General features: G+C 37.1%; 1 protein-coding gene across 5 annotated transcripts in view; it reads left to right on the plus strand.

Annotated features, from left to right (window-relative positions):
• Positions 1-14,691, plus strand: part of CDKAL1 (CDK5 regulatory subunit associated protein 1 like 1) — a 657,744-nt gene that overhangs the window by 408,999 nt on the left and 234,054 nt on the right. For all 5 annotated transcript variants that reach the window (XM_060109792.1, XM_060109791.1, XM_060109795.1 and 2 more), the window contains one exon: positions 7,365-7,510. In XM_060109792.1, coding sequence (XP_059965775.1) covers positions 7,365-7,510 — 146 coding nt within the window. The remainder of the gene's footprint in view (positions 1-7,364; positions 7,511-14,691) is intronic.

Genomic DNA, 14,691 nt, shown 5'->3' on the forward strand with positions numbered 1-14,691 from the left:
TCATTAAGTGGTCCCCAAGTGTACTCCTTATTTTTCCCAAATGTACTTTTAAAGATATAATTGATATTATTAGACTAAAAGAAGCAGAACTGATATGACAGGTTATTGGATCATTTTACAAGATATACAGCCTTATGTCTTATGTGTGTTACCTGTTGACTATTTTTGAGTGTACAGTTCAGGGACATAAAGTACATTCACAGTATTATGCACCCGTCACCACTATCCATCTCTAGAGCTTCTTCCTTGTCCCAAACTGAAATTCTGTGTCCAGGAAACAATAAACTCCCCATGCCTCTCTCCCCAACTTGTCTCCATGAATGTGACTATTCTAGGTACCTCATGTAAGTGAGATCATGCAATATTTGTCCTTTTGTGTCTGGCTGATTTCACTTAGTATAATGTTTTCAAAGTTCATCCCTGTTGTAGCAATGTTATATTATTTTAAATATCTCTTTTTTAGGTAGTTGTACTCTCAGTGGCAGAGCACACTGTACAGACTTCAATTAGCTCTTATTTCCCTGTCCTACAATTTTACCATACATGCTCATACCCCAAGAGTATACAGTGTTTTTCTCTATCTCTCCATTTCCTTGCTTAATGCCTGGTGCTTAAACAGTTAAATTACAGTTGAATGAATGGATGATTGGATAACCCAGTTGATTAATCAAAATGTTTATTTTAGAGTAAATCCTACAAAGGATTCTAGGTAAAGGTCAAACATCAGTGCCTGTGTTCTAGGAAATCCTATTTCTGGAGTCACCTTCAATGCTCCAAAGGTCATATAGGTCAAGATAAAATAAGATCAGAGTCATATTTCATCCATTATTTTCATTAATGACACTGTAACAGCCACTAAGTCAATTACCAGCACCTACATTTACTTTCAGCCATCTAAAAATAAATTATCATTAATAACCTCAGAAAGTGAACAAGGAGCACAAAAAGAGAACACTTCCAATCCTTATATCCCAAATGAAAAGGAGTGGATATTGTGAGCAGATTCTAATTTACATTTGATCTGTGACTTAATTATAACAGGAAATTCACTTCTAAACTGCAAAGAGTTAACATTTTCAATATTTGCATTAAAATAAGTTGAGACAAAACATCTGTTCTAATTAGCTTTCATAGAAATGTTAAAAGGACTTCAGTCCCCCTTTACCATTACCACTCATCTTAGTGTCAGAGTCAATAATCAGACTTCACATTTTGAAGATAAGAATACACATTAATACTAATGTCAAAATGCTGAGTTGTAATTGTACACACATTTATGTTCTACTGATATTATCAGTGTTTTGTTTTATTTTTAAATTATTATTCTGCTCTGCTAATGCCAAGAAATCAAAAGAGTCCTTGTATCTGGATTGTTGTGATGGTTACATGAATCTGCACCTATGTTAAAATTCATGAAACTGAACACATAGAAAAAAGTCAATTTTACGGTATTAATTTTAAAATAAAATAACAGAGAAGAAAGCTAACAATAAAATCTGTTGTGATTCAAACTCTATATAACATGCATAGATGTATGTTAAAAATTATGTATATGTAAAGTATATATGTTTATATATTTTATATATATATAATATATATATATTTAAAATATAGTTGCCCTTTTTTCCATTAAAAAAAAGACCATGTCTACCAGACACTAAAAGAACAACTCAATAACTGATCAATTTAATGGGGATAATACATGCAACCCAGTTAGACTGAGTGTTCAACTCAGACAAATTCTATTGGCTTCTCTTAAATATGACGTAAATAATTAAAGAACCCAATGGGAAGGCAGATATTAAAGATTTATTTAGAAATATTTAACTCTTACTTGTTTATGGTCTGATTATCCCAAATGATGCTAACTTTCGTTTTGCACATCACGCGGTACAGAGTCGAAACAATGTTCTGGTGATTTCACTGCTCTAGTTATGGTTGCTTCGTATGTGAAATGATGCAGCTAAACAAGTATTTATTAAACAGAAAACTGTGTTTCTGGGATGGGGATGCAAAGAACGCAGTAACCTCCTTTGCATTTTATAAATATGTAAACACGACTGCCTCCTTGGATGGGGAAGCACTCACTTGTGTCCAGCCCTCGACTGAGTATCGATACTTTATGTATCTCATCTGACTCCTCCCTCCACAGTGCAGGTATTTTTATTATTTCTATGGTAGAACGTATCACCGTTTACCAAATATCCTGCTTTCCCTCTCCGTGGGAGCGTGAGAATCTCTGCCTAGTTAAGCTCAGGAGCAGCTGTGTGACTTGCAACAACCAGTGAAATGCGGGAAGAAAGTTTAAGCCAATGATTCTCTTTTCCTCCCCCTCTTCCAAATTCACAGTTTGCAAGTGGAAGCAACTTGAGCAAAGCTTTATTAGCCAGTCCATGAAAGATATGTAGCATGAAGAAGAATTACATTTTTGTTGTTATAAGCCACTGAGATTTTTTTTTAATTTTTTTAATTTATTTTTGGCTGCATTGAGTCTTCGTTGCTGCATGCGGGCTTTCTCTAGTTGTCGCAAGCGGGGGCTACTCTTCCTTGCGGTGTGCAGGCTTTTCACTGCAGTGGCTTCTCTTTGTTGCGGAGCACGGGCTTCAATAGTTGAAGCACGCGGGCTCAGTAGTTGCAACGCGCGGGCTTCAGTAGTTGTGGCGCGCGGGCTCAGCCACTGAGATTTTTGAGATCGTATGCTATACAGCATAACCTAATGCATCCTACTGATACATTGTCATTTTATGAATGAAGAAAATGAACATTTGGAGATATTTAAATAATTTGTCCGCAATGACTAGCAGTAAATGAAATAAATAATGTAGAACCTAAGCCTCTTAGACTGCTGAGTCCTTTTTCTTAACCAGTTTTCAATAAATACTGGAATGGAATTGTATATCAATTACAAAAGTAGAACAGGGGATGAAGAAATAAAGTGTTGTATGGGCCACAGAAAGTTCCACCCCAAATGGAGTTTAATTTTGAGTGATAAACAAGAAATTTCCAGGCAAACTGCACCATTCTGTGAATATACTAAAAAACATTTAATTGCATACATTTTATGAGTGAATGGTATGGTGTGTGAATTGTATGTCAAATAAGCTATCTTTTCATGCCTAAGGATAAGTGGTATAGTTTGTCTTTTTTTTTTTTTTTTGAGGTATTTTCTTGCTTCAACATATATCTTAGATTAGCTGAAAAAAAAAACATAGCAGTGTTACATAATTTAGCATTTTAAGTATGCAGGTACAATACTTCCTAACAAAGCTATAATCTGAGAGGGCTTTCACTGTGAATGCAGAGACATCTGAATGCAAGTATTAATATACACTGAGTGACTTTGTTCAGCTGGTAGTATATATATTCAAAACCAGGTAGAATATGATGATTAATTTGATGACTGCTGGGCAATAAAAGTGAAACTTAACATTTCTTTTAAAAATGCACCATACGTAAATTGCTTTTTTAAATTAAGTCTGTTTTCATTCATTATTTTTTCTTTGCTCTTTACGTTCATTAAAAAATCACAAACAGGGGCTTCCCTGGTGGCGCAGTGGTTGAGAGTCCGCCTGCCGATGCAGGGGACACGGGTTCGTGCCCCTGTCCGGGAGGATCCCACATGCCGCGGAGCGGCTGGGCCCGTGAACCATGGCCGCTGAGCCTGCGCTTCCGGAGTCTGTGCACCGCAACGGGAGGGGCCACAACAGTGAGAGGCCCGCGTACGGCAAAAAAAAAAAAAAAAAAATCACAAACAGTGAGATGAACACCAATTTGTAATAGGAAAACCCCATGTGAAAACACCAGATAGAAATACTGTTTTGTTGATCTGTTAGACATTCTCTGGTCTTTACCTATGAAATAGTCACCATCTATTTTAAGCAGCCTTGGTACATCAACCCTTAGATAAAAAATGACCATATATTAAAATAGATACTATTTCTATGCTAGTTGCTACCAGGGCTCCTTAAAACACACCCATGTGCATGCATGCACACACAGACCTACACAGGCCTGTGTGCACACATGTCTGCACACATAGTTGCCTGTCTACTCAGACTCCCTTACCCAGCTCTGAGCGTAGGGTTGCTCATGGCTGCTGTTCTTGGGCACACCATTTATAAATTATTTCCATAAGAATGTACATTGTAATTCCAATCTAAGGCTCCAACAGACTTTTAGAATTATAACCCATGGTGGGGCTACCTATAAAGAATCTGATCTTTTCTTAGACATATATTTACTTACATATTCATATATAATTTTTCACTGTTCTAAAATTAAAACAGGCTGATTATCTGCTTGTTTACCTGCCTGAATATGTGCTTATTTACCTGCTTTAACCAAATGGAACTAATTGAAAATTTGTCTTCCTATCAAATAGCAATTATATTTTAAATCTCTCTCTTTGTATCTTGATGTAGTTTTGACTCAGATCTACGTTTATATGTTTGGCGGTGTACTCAGCACAGTCCTAGCCATTGTAGAGATCCAGAGAGGAGTAAAACATAATCGCAGGCCTTGTCCACCTTCCATCTGGAGATGCATGACCCATGTTGCAAAGTAGAGCCAAGGAGATATTTTGGTAACACCAGGAACAGGTTGCTGAGGAATCACAGAGGAGGAAGTCATCTCTTGCAGTAGAGAATCTGTAACTCTAAGCTGAACCTTAAAAATAGAGAAGAATTTTGAAAGGGGAAGTAGCCCAAAGGTTACTCTTAACCAACAGTGCTGAGAGAGAAGAGGGATAAAAGGAAAAACAAAAGAAAAAATATGTACTTTGTGTCTTTGGGGTACATTAATCTATGTTAAGTCATGATTCTTTTAGTAGAAGAAATACAGACTTTAAATAAGGGGCAGGTTTATTTTTATTTTGTGTTCTGGTGCCTACTATTACAAAGTTGCAAAGTCTGTAGAATGAAGCTGAAGATAATTACTAGTGGGAAATCTAATTTTGAGTGCCAAAGGGGAAAAAACCCACCAAATTTATCCTACTTGTTTGCTATTAACATTTTAATTTGAAAATTGTCCTACTATAATAGGGCAATGCTTCATCTAGTGCAGTATCCTGTTAATAGGAGAAGGCCACTCTGAGTGTTTCCAACAGAAACTGCACCCTTTCTGGCCCTGGGTCATGTTTACTGGGAACCCGTTTCAAATTTAGATTTTGCAAGTCAGTACAAGTTATCTCTCCTTCACTTACTAGGTAAGGAAACTGCCTTGTTGAAAAGCTATTCTGTTTATTGATATATTCCCATTCATGTATATGAAAACGTGTTACCATGAACTTTAAATACTGTCCAGGGAAGAAAAATGTTAGATAGTTTATGTATTGAGAGCCAACACATAAGCACATACTGGATTATCTTATTTTATTTTTACAGCAGCCTGGTAGCCCAGTGAGGTAGGTATTATCACTATCTCCATTCTCCAGATGAGAAAACCAAGGCACAGAGATTGAGAGTAAAATTTCATTTCACAAATTGTGTTACTTGTTAAGGTATCATTTTTTTTTTACAACAGTATGTATGTTGAAAGTTAGCTAAAGCTGAGTCCTGCGCCTTTAGAAAACAGATATTTTTGTATAATTTGTTTTTCTCACACTGTTCAAGAATCTTGATATTCAAGTATGAAAAACCTGAAAGACAGAGAATCTAGCAGGAGGACAACATATTTATTGTAGAGTAGGTGGTGATAAATGTTGCCCTGCATCCCACAGCCTTATTATACATGGAAGGTGTTGAGTAAGGAGATGAAGAGCCTTCTAACTAAATAGCCAGCCAAGAAATGTAACAGTTTTGTGAGGGAAATCTTCAGATGATGTGTTCCCCAGTTAATTTGCTGCTAAATAAGAAATTCTTGAACTTCAGTCCCAATTTAGTAATCTGTATATAACAAGGTATATCCCTATTAATGCCTGGAAGAGAAGGTCAATAAAGGATATCCATGAGTAGTATCATTTGGTTATTTGAATCTCTTAGAAGGATTTTTTAAACCAACTAAACTGCTCCTAAGAAGATGGTTAGTTTGAGTTTGTCACTCTATTCTTCCACTTTGGTAAAAATACTAATATTATAGTCAATGGAAAGAAAATGAAGGAATGAAGGGTATGGGTGATACATATGCATGACTGAGCCCTGAACAGCTAAGAGAGGTGACTGTATGGCATTAGGTGGCTCTTTGACTCCATAAGGTCCCTCAAAATACTGTTCTAATGATAGAACGAGATGACAGATGTGAAAGTATGGTACAGTATTTTGTGGAAGTATGGTACAGTACTTTGTGGAAGTATGGTACAGTACTTTGTGGAAGTATGGTTCAGTACTTTGTGGAAGTATGGTACAGTACTTTGTGGAAGTATGGTTCAGTACTTTGAAAACTAAAAATCACTGGACACATGCAAGCTACTGAAGAGTAGTTCCTTTCTTGACATTTTTATCTCTATTGGACCTTTAGTGTTCTCTCTCCTCCCCCCTTTTCCCCTCCCCCTCTTTTTCTCCTTACTTCTTCTCCCCCAACCCATTGATGGGCCATAAATTAGTCACATTTTTCTTTTTGCTCACATAAATGGTTTCCTTACCACCATTTTCCTTTTACAACTCTTTTTTCTACCCACTTTGTATCCTTGGAGGAATTTAGAACCATCTCTGAATTTCCTGATTTGTTTCACTTAAACTTGCTCTCTTTAACTTTGCAAGACAGATTCTTCTTTCTGCTCTTTCCTTATTTCTCTTCTTTAGAACTCTGCAGCTTAAAGGTAGGTAGTAGTAGGTGACCATTGGTGAACTGGTTGGCTTCATTGTCTGATACTCTGCCTTTTGCATAGTAGATACTCAAAAATAAGTGTTTGCTAACTAGCTAAAAAAGAAACAGGTGAGTTACAGATTTCTTTTTCTCCTTCAGCGTTAAAAAAAAAAAAAAAAGTTGACTTGCCCTAAATTTGGGAACTTTATTCACGTACACAGGATTCTACAGCTTTGACCGTTTGCCTTAAATGTTGCTGCTTCTGCTGCTAATGTAACAGGGCAGAATATAACACTGCTTTGAGGGAAGGGAGGAGTGGTGTTTATTTTGAAGTATGCAGAAATCTTTTTTACTCTCTAGGCATTACATGAGCTTATGTCTGTTTCGTCACCTAAGAGAGGCAATGACCGTGAGGAAATAACACTTCTGTGAAATCCTCCGAAAGTCATGTTAAATTCCCAGATGTCACCCTAGAGTGATGCTGGTGGACTTTCACTCGGGGAGCCTAGAAGATTGGTCCGTTTTCAGCTGTGTGTATTTGCTTGCACTCGTGAGAACTGATCTGAGGGAAACCATTCTCTGATTTGTTACAGTGATTGTTTTCTCCTTCCATCTTTTTCAAGGAAATGGCAAAAATCCTTAATCACCCCCGAGTGTATGCCTTTCTGCACATACCAGTCCAGTCTGCCTCTGACACTGTGCTCATGGAAATGAAAAGAGAATACTGCGTGGCTGACTTCAAAAGAGTAGTGGATTTTCTGAAAGACAAGTAAGTCTGTTAGCATTTAAGAAAATAACCATCTCCTTTTTTCTTTTAAAAGCATGTGGCAAAAATGCACTTATGGTAGCCACAATTAAAGGTACCAGAGAGAGGTGAGACTTTCGAAGCTTTCAAAGCCTTTAAGTTTTCCTTAGACACCCTTGATGTGGTTTCTTCTTGCCCCTCAGTTTTATCCACCTTCCATCTGTGCATCGCACCCCATTAATTTGTGTAAGGTTGCCAGTCTTCCTAAGGTAATGTGCATTGTGATCATTTCTGTACCTGACCTAGTAGATGAAAACTGCTTTAGCCTTGCTCTGCTTAAATCTCCTTTAATGTGGCTTTTTGAAGTTGTCAACTGATTTTGACGTGGAGGTAGGTCAAATCATGTCACTACAAAAGAGATAATTTTCTATGAGATACCGTTTTTTGAAGAGTATCTGGGAATGTCTTTGCTTTTACACATTTATCCTTGTGGTTTTCTTGCAGAATGGGATTTATAAGGAGATTTTGGGATTCTGTTTTTTTAAAGTTCAAATTGCCATTGACCAAAATTAAGGCACATTTACACAATCTCAGACATGAATGATAATTTTGCTTCGACAGAAAACACTTGCAGCCTATAATTATATTCTTCAAAATCCTACTTCTCATCATCACCAAACGTTGAATGCCTTCTGTGATTATAAAAGGCAGGAAATAATGCTGGCCAAGGTCATACAGAACATTCTCGTCTGGGGCACTGTTCTCCCCACTGGGGCTATGTCATTTATCTTGGCATATTTGTGGCCTGGGTCTTTCTACTTTCCATAATTTTTTCCCATAATCTTTTCCTCTGTTGTTTTTCTAAATTAAAATACAACTCTTTATATCCATCTTCCTGTTTATAATTATGTACCTTTGTACCAAGGACTACGTGGATATGATTGGTTTGTACAAATTGTAAGCAATTATTTTTTCCACCTTCAATTAGTCACTTATCCTGACTACATACAGGTTTTTTAAAAATCTTTTTCTTCTTCTGTTTACTTTCTCCTTCCTTCCTCATCTTCCCTTTATGTGTCTACTTTTTTTTTCGCCTCTAGGCATTTCTTGATTATCCTAACCACCAGAAGTAAAGACACTTGGTGTGCATTCAAGCAAATACAGCTAATTGTTCGAATATTCAAATCAGTGAACAGAAAGTATATTTATTCTAAGATTTCATAATTATAATCGTTAAGTATATACAACTTTCAAAGTTGAAAATAGAATAATGATGGATCTCTAATACTTCCTGATCTTGAACAGAACTGAGAGCAAGGCTAAAGAATAAGGATTTTTACAATAGATGTCTGTTGTTGGCCTGTATCCCTCCTTTGCATTTATTCTAGCTTATTATAGGTAAACTTGTCTCATGTAAGAGAGGCCTTCTGGGCACGCTGGTGCTGGTGAATAGCATGTTTTCAGAATTGCAAATAATTGGTTACACCTGTGAAATTGCTTGCCTTTTGCTTACTAGAGCTGTAGCAAATAATGCACACAGTCCATACCTGTTGCACAAGATTTTGCCAAGTGTAGACATGCAGCCTGTTGTGCAGAATGGACTAGAACACTTTCCAAATAGTTGTGTTAATGTGATTCAGTGAGGTTAAGGAATCAGCAGCTCCTTTTACCTCCATTTGGGTGAGTGCTGACTCAGTTGTTTGGGAAATTAATGTGGCTACTTAACTGGGCAACAATTTCCCAACAAGTTTTAGCCTTTTATGTTACTCCAAAGATGGACCTTTTAAATCTGTTGCATTTTGAACAGTTTCAACAGCATCCATGAGCTAAATACGGGTCAAAAGATGATCCCATCAAAGTATTAGAAAATAGTACTAAGCTCATTATTCTTTCTTTGGATTCTGAATTACACTGTGGCATCCATGTGACTTTTCTAGAACTATCCCAACTGTGTGGAAGGCTCCAGAACCTACCTAGGGATCTCCAGTATTTCCAGCACTGGAAATATCAGAGATCCCTGGGGAGGAAATTAGAGATACCTAGAGAAGACAACCTATCCCACCCATCCATCCACAATTTCAGTTTCAAGTGCTGTGACTCACTGGGATTGGAGAATATGAGTCTAGCCAGTTAGCATCTCCAGGTGATTTTTTAAAAATTAACTCTGTACTATATATAGTTTTAGACAGTTCATCAGAACCAAAAAATTGTATGTTTTGTCCCATCTATCCTGTTGCTTGTAAAGAATAGTATAGCCTCAATCTTGTGAGGACTCAATAATCTAACTTTACTCTTTAGTGGAAAAGTTTTCCTGTCCTCTCAGGGAAGTTCACCTATCCAGTGAATAATTTCCAACTATGATGGACATATAGAAATAAATGAAATATTTTAAGCACTCTTCTGCTCTGACATTTACTTACTTTTCCCTATATAGCTTTATGCCAAATAGATTCATGATTCTTGGAAACACCAAAGTTTCAGGGGTTTCTATAGAACCACTAGTCTGGATAACTGATCCAGCATAAAATTGTTTTGTTCAGTGTTTATTAAAATTTAATACAGTATTGTCATTCTTAGAAAGAGGGTCTGATATTACCACATTGCCCTAGTTTATGTCTAACGCTAAATTCATGCAGTGGCTCTCACTTAAAATGGTGTGTCTGGTGCTCACTTTTTCTGTTTTTTAGAAGGAGTATAAATGTGGCCCTTTTCATATGCATCTTTTTTCCTCTGAAACCTTTGAAGTCTTTTTTGTAATGAACCTTTAACAAACAAGAGTCTCATTTATTTATTTTTTTCTCCAGCAGTGTGAGGCTTCTCAAATATTCATGTTATGAATTTAGGGATGAGGTATTTCCTGATCTGTTTCCTCAAAAAATCCAATCTTTAAAACAACCTATAGCATTTGAGACTGAAATCCACACTATGGGATTTTACATAAAGCTGCATGCTTTTAAGCTGTTAGTTCAGCGGTGTTCATGGTGCCATGTTTCTCAAACAGTGGAGGTGAAATCTTTTTAATTAATTTTCTTTACAGTTGAAATTGGCCCCTGTTTTAGCTGGGAGCAGTAGAAGTTTACATATGAGCCAACTTGAAGCTGATTCATTATTCTCTTCAATTGGTTGAAAGTTGGCAGCCACTCCCATAATGGCAGCTAGATTGAAGATAACCTGGTAGTGTTAGCACGTGTGGAGGCATGTGGGAATGTACTAAATCAGGCAACCTTTGCAAAGAAAAGTGTCTAAATTACTTAATATACTAATTTAAAACCGCTGGTCATGAGCAGACAATCATATGACTGAAATTATTCTATTCAAATTTATTAATCCTGTTGGAAAATTAACTAAGTCCTTTGATGTTTTTATTTAAATGGATAAGATGATTTCTTGAAATATGTAATGGGATTTATAGGGATATGGAAGAAAACTACATAGAACAAAGCAAGAGATGCGATTCTGGTTTGAGAGAGATTTGTGTTTTTATAATTTTTAATAAATACCTCATAAATTTTACTTTTCATTACCTGTCACTTTACTGGCTTCTCTGTTGTCTTTTTAACATAATACTGGGATTTTAAAAAGTAGAAAACTTGAATCATTTATTTTTATTTTCTCGTGTAATTTTAAAGACTTACTTCCCAATGAGAGGATTTTTCACTGTGATATATGGCAAGGATGTAATTAGGGTTCCCAGGACCTTGGGGCCTTGGACATAAATTTTAATTGGGTCCTACCCCATTTGAGCAGCGTTGAATTTACACAGTCACTCCCCAACATAAACTGTATATTCACATATATTTTTTTTAAATGACAATATGCAGAGTTCTTAAGAATATGTTCTAATGCTAAGTAAAAGAATGGCTTAGTCCTCAAATTCACACATGAAAGTGTGAAAGAAATATGCAAGAATGTCCTATTGATAGATACGTTTTAAGAAATGAAATGGTTGGGGCTTCCCTGGTGGCGCAGTGGTTGAGGGTCCGCCTGCCGATGCAGGGGACACGGGTTCGTGCCCGGGTCCGGGAGGATCCCACATGCCGCAGAGCAGCTGGGCCTGTGAGCCATGGCCACTGAGCCTGCGCGTCCGGAGCGTGTGCTCTGCAACGGGAGAGGCCACAGCAGTGAGAGGCCTGCGTACAGCAAAAAAAAAAAAAAAAAAAAAAAAAAAAGAAATGAAATGGTTTATGAATTAAAAGACCTAACCGTTTACACAAATTATTTTATTAAAAGTCCAGTGGACTTTTGATTTATGTTAACTAGACCTTAAACTTGGGAGACAAGGTTCTTCTCCCTCACTCAGTAAATAAAATTTGAATGAATTAATGACCAGTTTGTTTTCCTTGCAAGTTGCATGGATCTAAAGTAACTTGCACCATACTGTTAGCGTCTTTGTGTTGACTTTTAATTCCATGGTATTACCTATCTCAGAATTTACCATTATCATTTGTCAGTGTACTGTATACTTCTGGATTAATTTGTCTTGTTTCCCATACTAACCCTTTTAGCCCTGTGATATCCATTCACACACCCCTAAGTTTACTATACCCAGAGATTTCCAAGTGAAATGCCACAACCAATACCTAATGAGTACTCAGGGGTAAAGGGGAATCTTTTTGTGGGGAAAGCAAACTAGAGGGGAAGGGGCAGCTTTGCAGAGAAAGTTCTGTCCTCTGACCTCTCTCCTGTGTGCTCAGACAGTGAGGAGGCACAGGGGCATGAAGCTGGGGTCAATCTGGCAGGATGACTTCTCTGAGTCACAGTTACCTCATATCATCCAGCCTGTCCTATTCCCTACGTTTCCAATCTATCTGCAAAAAAGTCGTGCTCACTCGTTAATATCCTGAGTTCTTTTTCTTCCTTTCATTAATCCCTGTCATCCGTGTGTCCATACTGGAGCACAATCTGATAAAAGGCAAATTACATTAAGCTTGTATTTTATTCTGTTTATTTTCCCCCTCTGTCTAGTTTTATTCCTAGTGGCTTGGAAACGTAAATAGCAATATTTGTCAGAATAGAAGAAAAGAAAATTGCAAAAAAAAAAAAAAAAAAAGAATGATTCAACAAGGATTCAGTAATTAAGTTTTCTTCCAGATGCATTCCCAGGTGTGTTTCTGTTTGCTGAATAACCACCTCCAAAATAATTTAGGCAAAACACTTCCCTCAAAGATGTTTTCTGGCTCTTTTTCATCATTCTTAATATCTTTAACTAGGTGGTTATTTTGGGAGTCCCTAGGGTCTTGTTCACGCTTTTATCTTTTGTCATATTTCCTTCTGAGGTAGTGAAGTTCTGTTCTTTTCCCTTCTCTCCCTTGCTACTTTTAAACTTTTTCAAGAGAATGAATACATATCATTGAAACAGTTATCTAGTAGAAAATCATTTACTTTTTTCCTTTTGAACATGGTATTATATTTATATTTGGAAGATTTTGACATCATGTGCTAAATACCATATTATTTGGGGATTACCCCAAATTTGATTAATTGGTTTGAAGGTAATTAAATTTTCTATTGATATAGCTTCCTGTTGTCCTTCTAGCCTGGTTCAGAGAGAATTCTCATCACCACTCACCTCTTTCCACCTCCTTTTGTAATATGATTGTGTTATTCCTTCTAGGAACTGAGACTCTCCCTTCCCTTAATCCTTTGTATGTTTTCTCTACCTCAACGTTTTGTTGTAAACATTAGAGTCTGTCAAGGCATATTCTGATAGTAAGCATTTTTCCTTTCAGAATGCTTCTTTTATTCCACAGGGCTCACATATTGTGAGGATGTTGTCACAAAAACCTTGGCAAGTATCTAGGTTAGATATTTTTAATCTGCACTTTATAGAGTGAAGGTCAGGGTTCACATGGTTAAAAAGACTTGTTGAAATTCCATAGCGACTTAATGCATAATAGGACTAGATCCTCAGTTTCTACTGTGTAACAATCTTCCAACCCATTCTAATAATACCTGTTAATTAAATGATTCACTTTTTCATTTATCTGTTTTGTGCCCAGCAAATGGAACAATAACAATATCAATATCAATATTACTTAACATGCTAATAGTAATAAAACCAATAACTAATATTTTTGAGTTTTACTTTTGTTTCAGATACTGCTATGAAGGCATTGCATATATTAGCTTATTTAATTTTTAAGGCCCAAAGATGTTAAGTAATCTCCCCGTGGTCATGCAGTTAGTGACAGAACCTTGATGAAAACTCAGGCCATGTTATTGCTGAGCCAGTACTCTATTGTTGTTCTAATCTAAGGCATGTTGCTCTAGGGATGGAGACAATAAGGTGGACTCAACAGATACTGAGAAGATAAAAATTTACAGTGTGTGTTCAGAAGGGAAGATGAGGAAGGTAGGCATGAGTGTCAAGGATGGCTCCTTGGTATCTTATCTCAAGACATAGTAGAAGATGTAGTTAATCAAGATAAGGAAATGAGAAGAAGGAGGAATTTGGGTGGAAAAGATAATGGCTTTGGCTTTAGACATATTGAATCTGAAAGGCCTTTGTAGGCAATCCAGAACTGCTCCTGCAGGCTATAGAAAATATGGGTCAAGAGCCCAGGAGGGAGATGAAGGTCTGGAGAGAAATACTTGGCAGTCATCAGCATTTGAGGAGTAGACGAAGCTGTGGGTGATGAGATCGTCCAAAAGAAAGGAAAACAGGCCAAGAACAGAAGTCCAGGGAACATCAATACTTGAGTGGTGGAAAAGGAAAAAGGATCCTGTGACAGAGGCTGAAAAGGCACAATCAAGCCAGTGTAGGAGGAGACCCAGAAGGAAATAACGCCGTGGAAGCCAAGGGACGTTGCAGTTCTAGGGAAATGAAAATGGTAAGGGTCAAATGCCAACTGGAGTTGCCTCCTATAAGCAGACGTGGGGCTAGGTGCTCTGGGTTATATGGGAAAATAAAAAGTATTGTTAGATTACTTTCTTTACCAAATACTATAAGTGTTCAAAAGCTACTGAGTTGTAGTCATGGCTAATATGAGAACAAGTCTTCCTGGTCCTTGGTTGATGGCTGCATCCTCAGTTCCTAGCACAGTGCTTGGTTTGTCCCCCTTTCACCTCCATATGGTTGCACTGCGTACATGGCAACCAGGGGCACAAGAACAAGAAGCAGGGATAATGTGTATTTGTTGAAGAATGGCACTTACTCTGGAACCAATAACATTAAGGCTTAGAGTAGTATTTCTCAGTCTGCTTTA

The sequence above is a fragment of the Mesoplodon densirostris genome, chromosome 10 (assembly GCF_025265405.1).
Source record: "Mesoplodon densirostris isolate mMesDen1 chromosome 10, mMesDen1 primary haplotype, whole genome shotgun sequence".
NCBI classification, from domain to species: Eukaryota; Metazoa; Chordata; class Mammalia; order Artiodactyla; family Ziphiidae; genus Mesoplodon; species Mesoplodon densirostris.